The following is an 18490-nucleotide window of genomic DNA, read 5'->3' as shown; positions in this document are numbered from 1 at the left end:
TGAGCGGTTACTTATCATTATTGTCGTTCTACTCTATCATTATTTGTTGTTCTATCATTATTATTGTTCTATAATAATACGTACAACTTGGGAAGAAGGGGAAGTAGTGAAACCTTTTTTTAAAAGCTTGGTGACTGCCAGGTCACCTGGACCTGGAAGACTTGTTTTTCTGGGTGAAGAAATATTTTCCCTGCGTGAAGGTTTCATAATCACAGTCGAGCTGGCCCACGTGCCCTGCCGTTCCCAGTGGCTCCTCTGCTTTATCTCTGACATACCTGCACTTTGGGAATGAGGACACTTACCCAGCCCTCGAGATTCCATAGGATAACCACCGAAGTCTCTTCGGATTCTTCGTTGCCATGATCCCACAGTTTTGGGTGACCACAGCGTGACATGGGCACTCTTTGAATCTCATACCATGCAGAGTCCTTTTTATTTCCCTGGGACCGTGACTGACTTTAGAACAGGTAAGTGAAAGGGACGGAAGTAGGCAGTGAAGTCGGCCAGATAACCGGTGTTTAACGTGGTCATCTGAGGAATCGAAAGCGAGCCTTTTGAAGTTTACCCAAGCCAGATCAGGAGGGCTCACCTGCGGGGTGGAGGGTAGGCTTATACTTTTATTTTTATTTATTTAATTTTAAAGTTTTATGTGGTTTTTGGAGAGAGTGTGTGTGAGCGAGTAAGGGGCAGAGAGAGAGGGAAACAGAGGATCCACAGCTGGCTCTGTGCTGACAGCAGCGAGCCCAATGCAGGACTCGCACTCACGAGCTGAAAGATCATGACCTGAGCTGAAGTCAGATGCTCAACCAACTGAGCCACCCAGATGACCCTCGTCTTGAACTTTTAAAAATGGCCACGGAAATTAAAATTAAAATCAGAAAAAAACGAATTCCATAAAGACAAGGGCAAAGTAGTTTATTTAGGAAAGGAAAATGTTACTCTAGCAGAGGCTTTCTGTGAATAGAGTTTGAAATAAAAAAAAAAGGAGCGATAACTGACTTTTAATGGAATTGTCTAGAAAACATGTAAGTACCAACATTACCCCCTGTCATCCCTAATTCTAACCTTCTTTGGTCCCTGTAAAATTATAGCACCTCCAGTGTATCTTTAACAGCTTTTTAGGAACATATTAACCAAATGTTCAAGTTCTGATCTGGCCATAAAATACTAGGAGGGCTATAATTCTCTAGGATTAATGAATAACATTTGTTTATTTGATTTACTTTAAAAAATCATTCTAAAATCTGTTTACATATCTGTCCTCTCCAGGATGAACTTTATATTGGTTCAGAAGACTGTTTACTGTTTCTTCTTCTTCTTCTTCTTCTTTTTTTTTTTTTTTTTTTTCATCTTCCCTGCTCAGTGCCCAACCCAAGTTCAAAGGCTGATGAGAGAGAAAAACTCATGAAGAGGTTTTACTCTAGGGAAAGTTGTTCAGTGGATGGGATCTTGGTGCATAGGGAAAGATGTCAGGCTCTTTCTGGCTCCTTCTCAGCTTTGCTGCTTTAACTGCTGCTCAATCCACCACTGAAGAACTGGCCAAGACGTTTTTGGAGAAGTTTAACTATGAAGCCCAAGAGCTGTCTTATCTCAGTTCACTTGCTTCCTGGAAATATAACACCAATATCACGGACGAGAATGTCAAAAACATGGTGAGTTCTCATGGCTACATAGGGGTGTTTGCTGCTTCTTAAAGATGAGATTACTGCCCCTGCAACTGAAAAGGGTAATCAAAGAAATGCTCTGAGTTGGGAAGCTGGATGTTTGCCCCAGTCTTTTGGATTCTGGAGTCCCAGAGGACTAAATTTAATTGACCTTGGGGCTCATTTGGAAACGGTTACAAACTAATTCACTGGTCTCGGTCCAGATTCTCGGAAACCAGTGAACATGCTTTATAAAGTGGCCACCATAATTCTCATCAGAATCAGGGCTTCAAAGCGTTTCATGGAAATACCATAAGTCATTGAGTTAATAATTTTCCCAAGCCTACAATCTCAACAGGAATACCTAAAGACTCTCTAAAATGATAGACTAACTAGAAAATGCAACTGGAGGCTTAGTGAAAAAGCTAGCGAGTAATTAAACTGACCATGGGTCCGGACGCTGGCACTGGGAATTCCTTCTTTCATTGTCGCGGAGCTCTGAGGGACTTCCAAAGGTCACAGAATCTGTCCAGAGCCCTCCTAGAAAAACCATAGCTAAACCAATTCTGACAAACCTCAGAATGCTCTGGGAAAGCAAGATGCTTTGACAAGTGCTAGGACTTGGGAATTTCTTCTCTCACAGATCCCGAAGCAGTATCCTTACACATCTGTGCTAGAAGGCGACCGACGTTATTTGAGAAAAGATTCTGTGACACTTGTATAGCGATACATTCCTTCAAAAATGTAGCTCAGAAGCTTATTTTTTTCAGATGCTTAATAGGTCGCATGTTTAAATTACTGCCATTCATGGGACAGACGAAACCCGAGACCTACCGCCTCGTTTGAAATTCCCGAAGTGTAGCTTTGCCATTTTTCTAAAGCGCAGAGAAATCCTGGGATTTTGACAGCCCGGGGCTGTCTCCATCTCTTTATTGTTGCTTTGCCCTCATTTTTCATTTGATCTCTGTTGGGGGTGACTGTGGTGTGCTGTTTATTTGTTTGCCTTCTCCCCTGAATGGGCCCGTCGGTGCTGGTGAAGCTGTTATTGCCCCTGTAGGAGCTCTGGAGCCCGACCTGCCGGGGTCCAGATCGAGGCTCCACCACGCTCCAGCTGCGTGAGCTTCAGCTGCTTAATTAACCTCTCTGCGCCTTCATTATCTCACCTGTGAAAGAGAACATCCCACTCCTGTCTGCCTTTTAGGGTGGCTGCGAGCGGGGGAGAACGACACGCATTCGTTGCTACGAGTGTGGGAGGGAGTTGTAATTGCCGAAGAGACAGTTAACAGTCCTGCTGAGCGCCCTTCGCCGAGAAGCCGTGTTCCAGAATGAGATATAGCGATGTTTTTCAAAATCGTGTCTGGATCACTGAAGTGTTATTATTTGTGAATTTCCGCGGTTGATTAGAGCAGAGGCCAGGGAAAGTCTGGCCAAACCGCAGAAAGCAGGGACCTTTTAAAGGAAAGTGAAAATACTAAAATGCAGAGAGGAAGCAGGTGGCCACCGGCTACATGCAGGGAGGGCAGTCTGGCTGTGAGGAGCGGCTTCTGCCTCTGGGCGTGTGCCAGGCACCTAGCTACAAGAGCAGTAAATGAATTTTGGCTAACTCCTTTGGTCCAGAGCAGTGTTGTGGGGGTTTTAGACTTAAGCGATAGGACCTAGGGAATAAGGTACAGTTTTTTTTCCCCTTTCCTTTTACTTTCGAGAGCTTTTAAGGACAGCTTTATTGAGATACAACTTAGGCACCATAAAATTGGCCTGTTGAAAGTATACGATTCAATGCTTTTTAGTGTATTTACAGAACTGTACAACTTTCGCCAGCATCTCATTTCAGAACATTTTTGTCTTCTCCGGCAAGAAACCACACGCCCGTTAGTCATCGCCCTTCCTCTCAGCCCCCAGCCCCAGGCAACCACGAATCTACTTTCTGTCTCTAAAGATTTGCCTCCTTTGAACACGTCGTATCAATGGACTCGTAGCATATGCGGTCTCGCGTGTCTGGCTTCTTTCACTTCGCATGTGGCGGCACGTAGCATTCCTTCCTTCCTTTCTGTTGCCAAAGAGCATTCCGTGGTATGGTTTTTCTTTATTTTCGATCACAAACGTGTTCAAACATGTATAAAAGAGGAGAGACTGGTCTATTGAATCTCCTTGTACCCATCACCCGATTTTACAAATTAAAACAATCTTGTTTCATTTTTCTACCCAACCCCTCATTTGTTGATTTTTGAAGGAAATCCAAAACATGATCTAGCCTAGATCTTGTCAATATTTCACCTTGTAGCTCTCAAAGTAAGAATTTTCAAAAGCACCTCGATAACACTACCAAAAGCTTGACTGGAGCGCCTCAGTATTGTCAAATATCCATCAGTATTCAAATGCACCCTCCCGTCTCATTTTATTAAAAATTTCAGGTCTTTTGTTTGAATCATGGTCTAACCAGGTCCTCTCCTTCCAGTCGTTTTGAAGGATGTTCTTTAGCTCTCCTTTAGTCTACAGAGTTCCTCCCTCACTTTTTCTTAGCTACTTATTTGCTGAAGAATTAAATTTTTGGTTCTATAGAAACTCCCATGTTTCTGGATTTGCCGGCCGTGCCCCCTAAATGTTGCTTAACACGCTCTTTTGCCCCTGTATTTCCTATAAATGTATAGATCTAGGGCAGAGGTCAGAACACTTTTTCTGAAAAAGGCCAGATAGTAAATAGTTCAGGCTCTGTGGGCCCTATGGCCTCTGTTCAACTCTGCCATTGTAGTGCAAAAGCAGCCATAGATGAGTGTGACTATGTTCCAATAAAACTTTATTTACAAAAACAAATGGTGGGCAGAGTCCTGATCTAGAGACTTGATCAGACTCAGGTTTCACCTGTGGGTTACTTAATAGGTGTGGAAATGGGATTTCCACTACTAGCACGGTACAGGAATACTGAGCCAAGAAATTAACAAAACGCTAGTTTAGGTCCCTAGAGCTCTGGAGAAAAAGACTAGCTTAGGATGGAACAGTATGTCCTTAGTGGGCAAAATTCAAGGCAACATCATTCAATTTTTTTTTTTTTTTTGCACTTTAAAGTACAATACTTATAGTATGGCAGTGATAAATAGAACACATATCTTCAAAGTTCCTGTATCAGTATAATTTAAAAAATGTTCTAAGACTGAGCCAGCCCTTTTGGGGATTGTGAGTTGTTTCCAGAAGAAATTGAGCATAATATTATTCCTATAATTTGGTATCAAAGTTTTAACGGAAATTTTGCTTGACAGTAAATCATTCTGGATTGGGTGAAGAAGGGTAGGGATTTTGAGGTAAGTGGTAGGTTGCAAAGATGAGTCTGAGCCAGAGACCAAACTCTTCTTTCCATAGCCCACTCCTTCCGCTCATGCATGTTACAGACAAGACTAGAATGTGTTGAATACAATCGATAGTCACTGGTTAAGAGCATTAGCGTTGGAGGTAAACATCTGGGTTGACACTCTGGTTCTTTCAATTACTAGCTGTGTGGCCTAGGGAAAGCTACTTACCCACTCTGTGCCTCAGTTTCCTCATTTGTGAAGTGGAGACAATCACAACTACCTCAAAAGATTGTTTGTGAAGATTAATCGGGACGTAGTTCCTGAGGGTGTGTGTGTGGACTCAATAAGGAGAGAAATCATTTCCCATTTTTACTGCCACTATTCTACTCATCTTTCTTGTCTGATCCATTGTTGTCATGTCCATACATCATTTCCATCATGTCACATGCCTGCTTGGAGCCCCTGAGTGATTCCCTAGTATTCAAAGACTAAAAGTAAAATTCCTTGCCTGGAAAATGCAATCATGCCTGAAGTCCTACCCTTGGGATTGTTACTAATTATCTATTGTGTTAAAAATTACCACAAGCTTAGAAACTTAAAATAGCACACATGTATGATCCCACAGAAGCTGTGGAATCACTAATGTGGTTAGTGGCAAGCAGTCAGATCCTTGTGTGCTGCTGGACTGGGGCCCTTAATTTCTTGCATGACATTAGCCAGAGGCCATCCTCAGTTCCTCAACATGTGGCCCTTTCTACAGGCTCACTCAGACTGTGACATCTCACTGCATTGAAGCCAACGAGAGAGACAGAGTTTTAGCAAGATAAAAATTACAATCTTATACAACATAAGTATGTACTTCCTGTCACCTTTGGTATGTGCTGCTGGTTAGAGGTGAATCATGCGTCCTGCTCACCCTCAAGGGGGAGGCGATCCCTTAAGTGTGTACCACCCGGATGGAGGGACCGTGGGAGCCATCGTAGTGCTTGTCTGCCCCAGGATCCAGGATCCAGAGGCTGTCAGTTGATTGCCATAGCCACTATTTATATCTCTCAGCCCCTTTATGCACATAACGAATAACAGAGACACGATGATTTTCTATCTCTTTAGATTAAGAAGATCAAATGAGGTGAATTACTCTGCAAAGTACTCTACATCCATCCAACTCCTACCTACTTTAAGGTCTTCTCCATGAGGGCTTGGCCAAATCTAGTTGCCTACATGAGTCTTTTCCTATAGCGGAAACTGTTTGGCCCACTCAAAGCTTATACCTTATCATATGCTCTTATATTTCATGAATGAAACACTCACGCTGCATACCTTACCTGTCTGATAAAACTGTAAGCAACTTACAGGCGAAGAGTTTTTTCCATAAATTATAAAATAGCTAACTTTTTTAAATGTTTAGGATGTACCAGACACTGTGATAAACATTTTATTATTTGTTAATTCTTCTCATCCTTACAACAACCCTTTGAGGTAAGTCGTGTTATTATTCACATTTTACAGGTAAGGTGAGTGGCTCAGAGAAGGTAAGTACCTTGCCTAAAGTCACACAGGTAGCCACAGGTGTCTGTCTCCAAGAATGGAGTTCTTACTTGTCTCATGCTACTACCTCTTTTATATAGTCTAGAGGAGTACAACGTACAAAGTAATTGCCCATTTTAGTCTGTGATAGATGGAAATGCATTTGTACATTGAGAAAAGACTGTGCTAGAAGAGTCTAGAGAAGTCCACTTGCCTATATTTGATGTTCAGACTGGGAGCCAAGGGAGTCCTGGCATCATCACTTGCTTGCTGGTTTCTTGGGCTGTTAGAAAATCACCACGGCTACCAAACTGCCACATTCTGGGCTACCTTCTTGGGGGAACATAATTTAAGATCAGAATCTCTGGTAAGTCACGGCACCGTGGGCCTTACTTCACACTGGTTCTCGTTTCTTATGGTTCCCAGTGTCATGAGGGGCTGTATCCCCATTAAGTGCGTTCTGAGCTTTACTGGGCTCTCCATTTAGAGCATTCATCCTCGAATCCTTGACAACTCACCCACGTCACAGTGCTAAGGCCATAAATTCCAGGGCCCCGTGATGTGAATTATCTGTGAGAATTCACTTCCAGTTCTGGGGTCAGGACCCTGGGGAAAACTAGGCACTGGGCCAGAAAGAGAGAGTGACCAAGAATGGCCTGGTCGCTCATAACCTAAGCCTTGACCTTCAGCAAAGTAGAGAACTAAAACCACTCAGGAAATATTAGATGTTCCACCAGATGTTTTTTGGACAGTACCTCCTGTTTTATCTGTTCGAGTGGTGCCATTCTGACTTCAACTTTCTTTTTTGTCATTTCAGAATGAGGCCGGGGCCAAATGGTCTGCCTATTATGAAGAACAGTCCAAGCTTGCCAAAACTTACCCACTAGCAGAAATTCAGGATCCCACGGTCAAGCGTCAACTGCAGGCCCTTCAGCAGAGTGGGTCATCAGTGCTCTCAGCCGACAAGAGCCAACGAGTATGTGAACATCCCAGTGCTGACCCCAAGAGTTGAAATATTTGGGAAACATTAAACATTAATATCCCCATGGCTGCTTCCTTTATCTGCAGAGATAGTAATGCTGACATTAGAAAGAGCTCTGTGCCTAGGTAGGGTGACCGCATAATTTGTCATCCGAGCTGGAATCCTCTTGCAAGTGAAAGAAGACACTAGTAATAATTATGTTAGGACACAGAGGTAAACTGGTGTTGTCTGGGCCCTGTGTTGTATATGGGTACCCTATACCGAAGTCACCTTCCTGAGGACCAGGTGGCCTAAAGAATGTACTTAGTCTATGTCAGTCATTCTCAACTGGGGTGCTTTTGCCCCCCAGTAATATTTGATGATGTCTGGAGACATTTCTGGTTGTCATAACTGGGGAGGGGGCAGGGATGCCACTAAACATTCCACCATGCACAAGACAGGCCCCAATGACAAAGAATTATTTGGTCCAAAACATTAATAGTGCCAAGCTTGAGAAGTCCTGTATGTGGTCCAATTCTTTCCCCCTTTTATTCTTGACTCTTCTCTACAGTGTCTTTACCAAGTGGCTGAGAACCTCAGCCCAAACTACTTTAGGGGTGGGTGATTTGTCTCTTTCCAAGACACCCGTTCCATCTGTGAGTCCCTCTAATTGATGGAGATACTCCCTCCATTGAGCATTAAGTGCTTTACCACCATTTGGTTCTGCCTTCTGGATCCAAATTGCTCTTTCCTATAATGGTTTTTAAATAAATGAAGGCAGCTATTTTTTTTTAAAACTAGTTGACTCCTATTTTTTAAGTGTTATTTATTTACTTATTGAGAAATAGAGAGAGGGAGAGGGAGAGAGAAAGAATGAGCGTAAGAGGAGCAAAAAGAGAGAGTAGAGAGGGAATCCCAAGCAGGCTCTGCTTTGTCAGGGTGGAGCCTGATGCGAGGCTTGAATTCACAAACTGCCAGATCATGACCTGAACCGAAACCAAGAGTCAGACACTTAACTGCCTGAGCCACCCAGGCGCCCCAAGTCCTTTTTGTTTTTTAAACCTAGGATATCATCCTTCACTCCGTCAATTTTCTTCTCTCTGATAGTTTCAAGTTTCCTAACCAGTCCTAGCTGCTGTCATCATTTTGTCGGTAACCCTGAACTAAACATGGCACTCTGCACTGGTTCTGGTCTGCATAAAGGTGAGCGGGCATATGACGTCCGGCACGCTGTGCCCTACATCTGTTAAGACAGCCTAGAACTGTGTTAGGTTTTTGGTTGGTTGGTTTCGTTGTTTTGACAGCCAAATCCCACACTGGCTCATATCAACATCACTGCCAATGAAGTCTCCAAATCTCTTCCACCAATGTTGCTTTAAAATGATGGCTTTCAGTATTCTACCCTTAAGTAGGTAGTTTGTTCAAATTCAAGAAAGCCTGTATTCACCCTATTAAAATCACATCTCTCATCCCATCTGTCCAGCCTAGGAGTCAGCAAACTTTTTTTGGGAAAGGGAAAGATAGTAAATGTTTTAGGTTTTGTGGGCCATACAGTCTCTGTCACAATGAGTCAACTCTGCTGTTGTGTCAGGATATCAACCATAGTTAATACATAAACAATGAGAGTGGCTGTGTTCTGATAAAACTTTACAAAAACAGCCAGCAGACAGCATTTGGTCTGCAGATCATAGTTTACAGAGCCCTGATCTAACCTACTGAAATATTTTTATCTAAAGTATTTGGCTATTTAACATCAAAGTCTTCTTTCTCAGTTGCTTGTCCTCTGGAATTCTATGTTGTAATCTATATCTATAAAAAGAAAAAATTCATGATAAGGACAACGACAAAACCATATGGCACATATCTTCCTACAAGTTGATATTTATTATTCCACATTCTTTGGATCCAATTATCCCACTAGTTATTAATCCACTTTATCTTATCCAGTCCATGCTTCCCATCTTTTTCTCAAAGACACCATGTGAAACTTTGCCCATTGGTCTTTTAGAGTCTAGACAGCCTGATCTCTCCTGGGTGGACCGTGGACACTGTATTTTTATAAGATTCCAGGTAATTCTAATGTGCAGCCAAAATTGAAAAACGTTGAAATCCATGTAAAAGATTGAAGTGTTCAGGAAGAGATGAGGCTCAGGGAGGTATGAATACAATGGTGAGGAAGGAGGGGAGATTGAAAAAGCAGATAGACAAAGAGGCCATGAGGACTTTTGTGCCATGGTAAGGAATTTGGATTGGTTCCTTTGGACTATGGGATCTTACTGAAGTTTTAACCATGGGATCTATTTCACGTTTTAGGAAAATGACTTTCGTAGCACAGTGAAAGAGTAATGGAAGGGGAAAATAGGAGAAGGGAAACAGAGCCTTTCATGTGGTGCTTCTTAAATCAAATGTAGGAGAGAACCAGTTCCTTCTTTCCTCTCCTATCTTTCCTTTCTTCTCCTGTCCTTCCTTCCTTCTTTTCTTCCTCCCTCCCTCCTCTTCTCCCTCTCTTCTTCCCTTTCTTCTTTTATTACCAATCTATTACAGATCAATACTTGGTTAAATTCATTGACACGCTTAGGCATCATAGAAATATCAAATGGTTTTTAAAAGTTTATAAACATTTATCCTCTCTCTCTTTTTTAAACCATTCTCTTGATTACTGTACTTGTCACAGAATAGAAACAAACCATTTGCTGTCTTGTACTGGCACATGGGCCATACTTTGAGTAGCACTGCTTAACTCTATCACCTTTACTCTCCTTTACCTACGGGATAAAGTTTAAAGTCTTTAGTGTGGCACAGATGGCCGGCCCCTCCTAACAAAGCCCCTGCTTACCTCTCCAGCATCACTGCTCCACTTTCCTCCAATGTGTCCTCACTTCTGGAAAAATGCTGCTCTTTCCCAACCTCCATCCATCTTTTAGGCTCTGCCTTCTATTCCCTTTTTCTACTTGACCAATTCCTACCTCTCTTCCAAGACACACCACTAATGTCCCTGCCTCTTTGAAGCCATTCCTGAATCTCCAAGTTCTTCATTTATCCACTTCCCGCCAGACCGCCACATCACTTTCTCGTGACAGTTCTACTACTTGTCACTCGATTATGTAATTATTGATCTCATGGCTGCCTCATTGTCCCATGGCTTTTGAGCCATGGGTCCTTGAGGACCCATGACTTGTTCATGTCAGAGTTATCAGAGTGCAGGACAAAGTAGGCTTCAATAAATGTGTACTCAGTGAGTGCTGAACGAAACAATAAATGCACTTCTCTGTGTTCCTGGGAAGCATCCTTGGGATTTTGGTGGATCTATTTATTTCAGTCATTCCACATATATTTATTATGTGTTGCTAAGGCTCTGTGCCAATAGATAATGGGCGAAATTTGATGGAGATATTCCTACCCTACATAAAGGAAGATGCTCGGCAAAGATGTGAACTGCTGTATTTCACGGCATAAAAAATCACGTGGTTAAAAGGCCATCTTTACCTTAGCATTCTATATAGCATATCTCCCACTTTAAAAGTTGTTTATTATGCTTAATTTGCAGTTGAACACAATCTTAAATGCAATGAGCACGATCTACAGTACTGGAAAAGCTTGTAACCCAAATAATCCACAGGAGTGCCTATTACTTGAACCAGGTAGGCTATTCATTCTGAGCAGTGATTATGAAATTTAATTTTTTTACTCTAAGTTTTAAAACTGAGATTGACACTGGATGCTGCTGCTGTGCCTTTCAAGTGAATAATCCAAAGATGATAAGATTTCAAATAGATGTTTCAGTACCTAGATGAACTTTTAACTCTTCACAAAACTTCATTGTAAATTCTGTCACATTCTAAGTTATCTAACTAAGTTAGCAGTTAAATGATTTCAATGGTTTATTTTCTCTGTGAAAATATTTTGGAACTATAACAAGGATGAAGAAATTGAGAAATTGTGAGATTTCATTTCATAACTTTATGGCTTCGCTGCCCACCAGCCTTACTTTTAATTCTTTAAAGTTCATATAATTGTTCACAAATGAAAATTGTACACATGCATGTTCATTTCATATTGGGTGTTTTGCAATGACAGGCTTGGATAACATAATGGAAAACAGCAAAGACTACAATGAGAGGCTCTGGGCTTGGGAAGGCTGGAGGGCTGAGGTCGGCAAGCAGCTGAGGCCATTATATGAAGAGTATGTGGCCCTGAAAAATGAGATGGCAAGAGCAAACAGTAAGTTCGCTAGCCTATGGAGATCCTGAAGCTCTCGGGGCAGGGGAGGAGCTGTGGTCTATTTCCCATGAATTACCAAGGCTGCCCTTTGACAGAAGCGGTATCCCTCAATTAATGATCATCTGCTGAACAAATTCAGGTTATGTGTCTCAAAGAAGAAACTACTTTGGGTTAAGGAAAGGTGTGCTGATATATTCTACAGTTTACAGAGGTCAGCAATGAGGCTGAACTACAGGGCATCAGACAAATCAGTTGTCTGGGAAGGTATCTGGAACCCAAGCCTTTCTGAGGTGACCTGGAGATTGAGTAGGGATTCTGTTGCTCAGACAGGATGGGAGACAGAGGCACTGTCTCTCACCTAAACTCCTGTCTGGTTACAGTTTATTCTCAAAGGTCATTTCTTGGTTTAACTCAGGGTGGTGTTCCAGAGAGAAAAAAAAAATCAGATTAATTTAGGCTGGAAACCCATTATGTTCTGCCGTTGTAATTCTAACTCAAATCATGTGGTCATAAACATCTTAACATGGGGCTTAAATTTCCCTGTCTCCTAACTTATTCTCCTGCCTGAATAATGAGCTGAAGCTGTGGCATTACGAGTACCTTTATGCTTTGGTGATTCCCTGTCTCCTGGGGTTGAGGAAGGAAGTTTTTTCATCTGTTGTTTCTCAGTGCCTTTCCCTGCCACCTAAACTTATAGTCTCAAGCCACAGGCAAGCTGGGGAGAGCAGTGCATCACCATATCCTTTCGTCCAAACATTTCTTTCTCTCCTCTTCCTGATCATCCACTGCCAACATGCATGAGAAAATAAGAATGTTTGAAATACATCTGTGAACTGTATTGGCTAATATCCTAACTCAAGCCTGTGTTTCCAGACGATGAGACATTACGTGAGGCATGCAGAGATGGTCTGTGTAAGCAGATAGTTTGCAAACAAACATGGGCCCGCTGTGGCGATGTCTAAGATGAGTTGAGTTAGATTTGAAAATAGAAGGCCCCAAACAAGAGGAGAATTTAAAAACTCAAACCCCATCACATGCTTTAAAGCCAAAGATAGAAACTGAAGTATGGAGCCAGTAGAGACCAAGGGTTAGGAAACTCGGAGTGCGCCTTTGCCTCTTTCCAGTTGTGTGACGCTGGACAAATGATTCCAGCATCTAAGAACGGGCTGCCAGTCTGCATGGTGGGGATTTTAATAATGTCAATCTTGCAGAGTTTCTGTGCTTATTAGAGGAGATGATGCATTAAAATTTCTAGCAGAGAGCAAGTGCTTAACAGATACTAGCTAGTGTTATTATTCATTTCATCCCTTTGAGTGGATATGTAGAAGGACAATAAAAAGGTGACAGATCTTTGGGTTTTTTAACCTCCCACCAAGGCTAGTCTATGTGTACTGTGCTTTATCTCCTTCTTTCCCTTATGTTCTCTTCCTTCTCCTTTTAAAAAACAGATTATGAGGACTATGGGGATTATTGGAGAGGAGATTATGAAGAGGAGTGGACAGATGGCTATAACTATAGCCGCAGCCAGTTGATTAAAGATGTGGAAGATACCTTCGCACAGGTAACCAAGGAACTATACACAGAGACAGATGCAGGGCAGTGCGTGGGAAGAAGGGACAATGACCAAAGGCATTCTGGCTTGTTCCTAATGCACGAGTCAGCCATTCCCAGGCCTCAGAGTTATGGAATATTAGAGCTTGAAATGATTTGAAAGAATAATAGGACAGGCCCCATAGATGAGCAGAGTCTCTCTGCTTTCCTCCCCTTTTCAGCCACTGAGTGGACCAGGCATTACCAAAAGCAAGATTATAAGAAGGAAAGATTATAGGATGGAATGGTCCCCGTGAACTACCTGGGACCCACACTGTCTTGCAGCTGGTGGCTTTGCTTCCTTCCTCAGGACAATTGATAGTATTGTTTCCTTACCTTTGACTAGGGGAGCCTCTATATGGAAGGCAGAGTATCTCATGGACACTTCTCAATGTCTCCCGCTTCCTTCCTTTTGATCCCCACAGCTGCCCCTTTCCCCTGTGCCTTCAAACTCCTTATGCAAGCCTGCTCTGTCATGGCCAAAGTGAGGCAAAGCTATCAGAAATGGAAGTTGGAGAAACAACTCCTCCGAAAAGAAATGGGCAAAAGATTTCAAGAAGTACATCATCAAGGAGATTATATAAATGCCAGATAAACAAGTAAAAAGTTATCAGGGAAATGCCAATTAAAGCCATGTTTAAAAACCACCACACAGCCACCAGAATGGCCGTGGTTAAAAAAGACTGGCTGGCATGGCAGGTGCTGGTGTGGGTGCAGAGATGCTGCTGACAGAAATGCAAAATGGCGCAGCTTCTGCAGAGAGTGGTTTCTTAAAAAGCTAAACAGATGCTTATCATACGACTAAGGTGTTCCACTCTTAGGTTTCTATTTGAGAGAAATGAAAATATAGATCCAGACGAAGACTCATGCGTCAATGTTCATAGAAGCATTATTCATAATAGCCCCAAACTGGAAACAACCGAGTTGCCCTTCAGCTGCCAAACCGTATCCATGAGATACTAAGTGAAGCAAACTATGACGTAATCGTACAGTGACACGCTACGCAGCAATAAAACAAATGAACTACTGATACATGCAGTAACATGGATGACCCTAAAAATTGTGCTGAGTGAAAGAAGCCAGACACAAAAGGTCACATATTATATGATTTCATTTATATGAAATTTCCAGAATCGACAAAACTATAGAGACAAATATCAATTCAGTGATCACCTGGGGCTGAGGATGGGACTGGAATTTTCTGCAAATAGGCACAAGAGAACTTTTTTGGCCTAATGGAAATCTTCTAAAACTGGGTAACAGTGATGTTGTCCAACAGCATAAATTTAGTAAAACTCATGAAACTGTACATTTCAAAATGGGTGAGTTTTGTGGGATATAAATGATACTTCAACTTAAAAACAAAGGAAGTAGGTAACATCTTAGAAGTGAATATTTTTTTGCGTCTGCTTTCATTTTGGGAATCTGTATTCCTCCTGATGTGTTTGTTGCTTTATGCAGTGAAGTTAGTTGTCATCAATACCTGGGAAGAAGAGATGCTTTCAAACTCTCCAGAATACTTGAGAGGAGAAGAAATTAGAATGTAGGGACATTCTACTTGTCTAAAGAGATTCCTATTTTTAGTGGTAGGGATTGGAAATTGGAGTCGGCTACTCTTGGTCTTAAACTTTCTTCCTGGGCTTTTCAGATTAAGCCATTGTACCAACATCTTCATGCTTATGTGAGGACAAAGTTGATGGCCATCTACCCTTCCCGTATCAGCTCAACTGGATGCCTCCCTGCCCATTTGCTTGGTAAGAAACTCCAGGAACTCTTTGCGTACTTAGTTCTTTGTTATCTCTACCAATAAAGTTGTTTTTTGGAATGAGGCCCAACATAAAGCTTTTGGAAAATTTTGTGAATGAAGTTAGTAACATGATAGAAATCACATTTTGATAGCACTCTATTCAACATAATTATTTAATATAAATTTTCTTTATTGCATTGCTTTATTGTATACATAAACAGTTATGTTGGCCACGATACCGAGGATAAAGGGATTATTTAAGATACCTGGCGAAAGAATTCCAGGTTCAAATGAGAGTGGAAATGGGGAAAATTAGTTTTGCAATTTAAGTTGATTGGCTAAGCTCTTGAGGTAGAGTTTGGGATTTCAGTATTACGTCCTTGTCAGAGGAAAAAAACTTGGTAGGCTGTGGTTGGCCAGGGGTGAAAGAAAGGCTTTTGAAAATTAAGGTATAGCTTGAGTGAAAGCTTTGCAAGTTTATTCTAAACGGCACCAATTACTTTCGCTGCAAAGTACATGGTTTGGAATCATATGGGTTATGAATGAAGTCTTTGCCATGAAGAAAGATGCCTAACTTAGGAGTATACTCAGTCTTCCAAGAACTTTCTATCCTGCTGCAGAGCCTTTGTAGACCATGAAAGACCTGAGGCCTTTTATCGAACTTCCCAATTCCCTTCCATAGAGTGGTCATCCTTCCTTCCCCTCTGCCACTCCCTGGAAGCCAAGGCCAAATAAAATATATGTGTTTGAAAAGTTCATCTCATGCATACATAGCATTCCTACCAAGCGAAGTTTCTGCTAGCTAATTCTTCTCAACAGTCTTTAAAGCTCTCTCTTAGCAGGAGAGAATATGGATAAAGGACCTGTGAAGATTTTTTACTCTAAGGCAGTATAGAAATACTTTCCACAACGTCTTTGGCAGGCATTCTTCAGTAATTCGGTTTCTGCCTAAACCTATCTGGTGTGGTGTGGCTCTTCCTTCCTTCCAAGGTAGACTAATCTAGTGCTACATGGCACCAATTATAAGCAAGTTCTACCTTATGTGGGACTGAATCAACACCCCTCTAATGTCTTCCATTCATTACATCTAATTCTATGATACGACGTTACCCAGAATATGTACATTGTTCTTCTACAAGATGGCCTTCTGGATATTTTAAACGACCATCATAAAAGGCACAGCATAGTAACCTGGCACAAGAGTATGTAATCAATATATTTTAGTGAGTATTATTGTTACCATCATGTATACACTCTCTGCTTCTTTCCAGTTAAATACCCTATAGAGATTTTTAGCCATTCTTTAAAACTCAGTTTTCTAATTGTTCTCCCTTGGACTAACTGTCCTTTGTTGATATCTCTCTTTAAATATCATGCTCAGAACTGAACAATTACTCCAGATGAGGTTTGGCCAGTATAGAGTAAAGCTGGTACCATGACTTCCTTTCTTCTGGACACTATAGTTCTATTTATTTACCTTGAGATCACATTTGTGTTTTGGAAGCCATGTTATACTGTTTGTTGGGTCTCTTTTGGTCTTTTGCATGTAGATTATGTCTCAGCCTGAAGTCACATATTACATATTTTTATAGTGGATACATTTTCTTTAAAATTTAAGCATAGAACCTTACATTTATTTCTACTCAATTTTATTGTTTAAAACATGAGTTCATTGGAATATTCTTCGTGTAGTTATATTGCCCCATTACTTTGTTGCCAGCATTCTGATCTTGCTATTAGGTGGAGATTTTCTTTTCTTTTCTTTTCTTTTCTTTTTCGTTTAATGTTTATTTACTTTTGAGAGAGAGAGAGAGGGGCGCCTGGGTGGCTTAGTCGGTTAAGCGTCCGACTTTCGCTTAGGTCATGATCTCAAGGTTCATGGGTTCGAGCCCCGCGTCGGGCTCTGTGCTGACTGCCAGCTCAGAGCCTGGAGCCTGTTTCAGAGTCTGTCATTCCCTCTCTCTCTGACCCTCCCCTGCTCACGCTGTCTTTCTCTCTCTCTCTCCTAGAAATAAATAAAAAAAAAAATTAAAAAAAAAAAGAGAGAGAGAGAGAGAGAGGGGCAGAAGATCTGAAGCAGGCTCTGTGCTACTAGCAGCAAGTCCAATGTGGGGCTCGAACCCATGAACTGCAAGATTATGACCTGAGCCAAAGTCAGATGCTCAGCTGACTGAGTCACCCAGGAGCCCCTAGATTCATTCTTTTTCTAGATCCATCTTGCCTTTTAGGGTCTCTGGCCTTGGGATCCAACTTAACATTTGTTTGAGGTATTTGAAAAATTACCCAATTAAATGTATTACTATAGTATACTGATAAAGGGAGGGCTTTGTTACTAGTTAGTAGAGGTTCCTGAATGATGAGCCTGTATGATCTCTCTTGAGTCCGATATTGGGAATTACTAGTGGCTTAATTTGCAATATTTTGTCCCATGGATGGTGGATTTTATCTGTTTCTAATCTATAGTAGCTTTGATGTTCCACATATTTAATAAATTGTGCCCCTGAATTGTAATTCGAAATGGGAGAAATAGGGTTAATCTCCTGTCATTTTCTCCTTTTCGAGGAAATAGAAAAAGAAGGGGAGTGTTGAAAATTTTAAATAAGAGAACAGAAAAACAGGTAAATAAAGAGAAACTAGATGAAATGTAGAATACTATATGGCCTGTTTGCCAGTCCTAAGTTATGCACCGTGTGAAATCAGGTGTGTACTTCTGCTGTCTTTGCTATGTATTAACGAAACGTTTTTCTTTCTAATAGGTGATATGTGGGGTCGATTTTGGACAAATCTGTACCCTTTGACAGTCCCCTTTGGACAGAAACCAAACATAGATGTTACTGATGCAATGGTGAACCAGGTAGGAAGAAGTGGCCTTACAAACCAAATCTAAATCCTCAGCTTCATTTCTTTTTCTTCCATTTTTCTCTTCTTGTCTTTTGCATATGAAATCATGTAAATAAAAATTTTTCAGCTAATTTAAATGTATTTCTTATGTAGCTATCTTTTCAAGGAAAAGTAATTTATGGTGTCAGTGATGTCAGGTACCTTGAATGACAAATACGGTACTGATCTTGCTGAGCAGCATTAAAAATGGAGACGACCTGAATTTTCCATTAAGCAGTAAGATGTGGAATTAGCAACCTGGCTGGCATTACTCTTTCCAGAGTTAGTCACTGCTAAGTAATTAATCCGTAATCTCCAAGAATAGAAAAAGTGATATCATGAGAAGATTTTTACATATTTAAAAAATCACTATTGTTAAAAATACTACAAGAGTCTTTAAAGTAATTTTTAAATTACGCTTATGTCACCATCTTGGCAGAATTGTTTAAAGTCTCTGTGTTTCATGCCACTGGCGAAATCATATTATAATGATATATTTTTTCTTTATTCAGCCAATAGCCTGCCTTTTGGGGGAAGAATTTATGATCATACTTCTATTAGCTGTATAAAATTTCTTCAGAGAGTTGCACCATAATTTCTTTTACTATTTATACATTGCTGGCTTTTCCCTTGTAAA

The 18490-nt window shown here is 41.2% G+C and overlaps 1 protein-coding gene across 3 annotated transcripts in view; it reads left to right on the top strand.

Moving 5' to 3' along the window:
* The first annotated feature begins 285 nt into the window (after positions 1 to 285).
* Positions 286 to 18490, top strand: part of ACE2 (angiotensin converting enzyme 2) — a 41149-nt gene continuing 22944 nt past the window's right edge. Inside the window, exons 1-8 of one of the 3 annotated variants that reach the window (XM_039233932.1) lie at positions 286 to 467; positions 1364 to 1652; positions 7272 to 7430; positions 10963 to 11056; positions 11493 to 11636; positions 13085 to 13197; positions 14875 to 14980; positions 17730 to 17827. In XM_039233932.1, the coding sequence (XP_039089863.1) occupies positions 1467 to 1652; positions 7272 to 7430; positions 10963 to 11056; positions 11493 to 11636; positions 13085 to 13197; positions 14875 to 14980; positions 17730 to 17827 (900 nt within the window). In that variant the 5' untranslated portion in view covers positions 286 to 467; positions 1364 to 1466. Of the gene's footprint in view, positions 468 to 1269; positions 1653 to 6662; positions 6822 to 7271; positions 7431 to 10962; positions 11057 to 11492; positions 11637 to 13084; positions 13198 to 14874; positions 14981 to 17729; positions 17828 to 18490 lie in introns of those variants that run through there. The other 2 variants (XM_039233931.1, XM_039233933.1) reach the window with 2 other exon arrangements.

Source organism: Hyaena hyaena, unplaced genomic scaffold (genome assembly GCF_003009895.1).
Source record: "Hyaena hyaena isolate Hyena2069 unplaced genomic scaffold, ASM300989v1 scaffold_80, whole genome shotgun sequence".
Classification (NCBI taxonomy): domain Eukaryota; kingdom Metazoa; phylum Chordata; class Mammalia; order Carnivora; family Hyaenidae; genus Hyaena; species Hyaena hyaena.
This window is presented reverse-complemented; position numbering and strand designations above follow the sequence as displayed.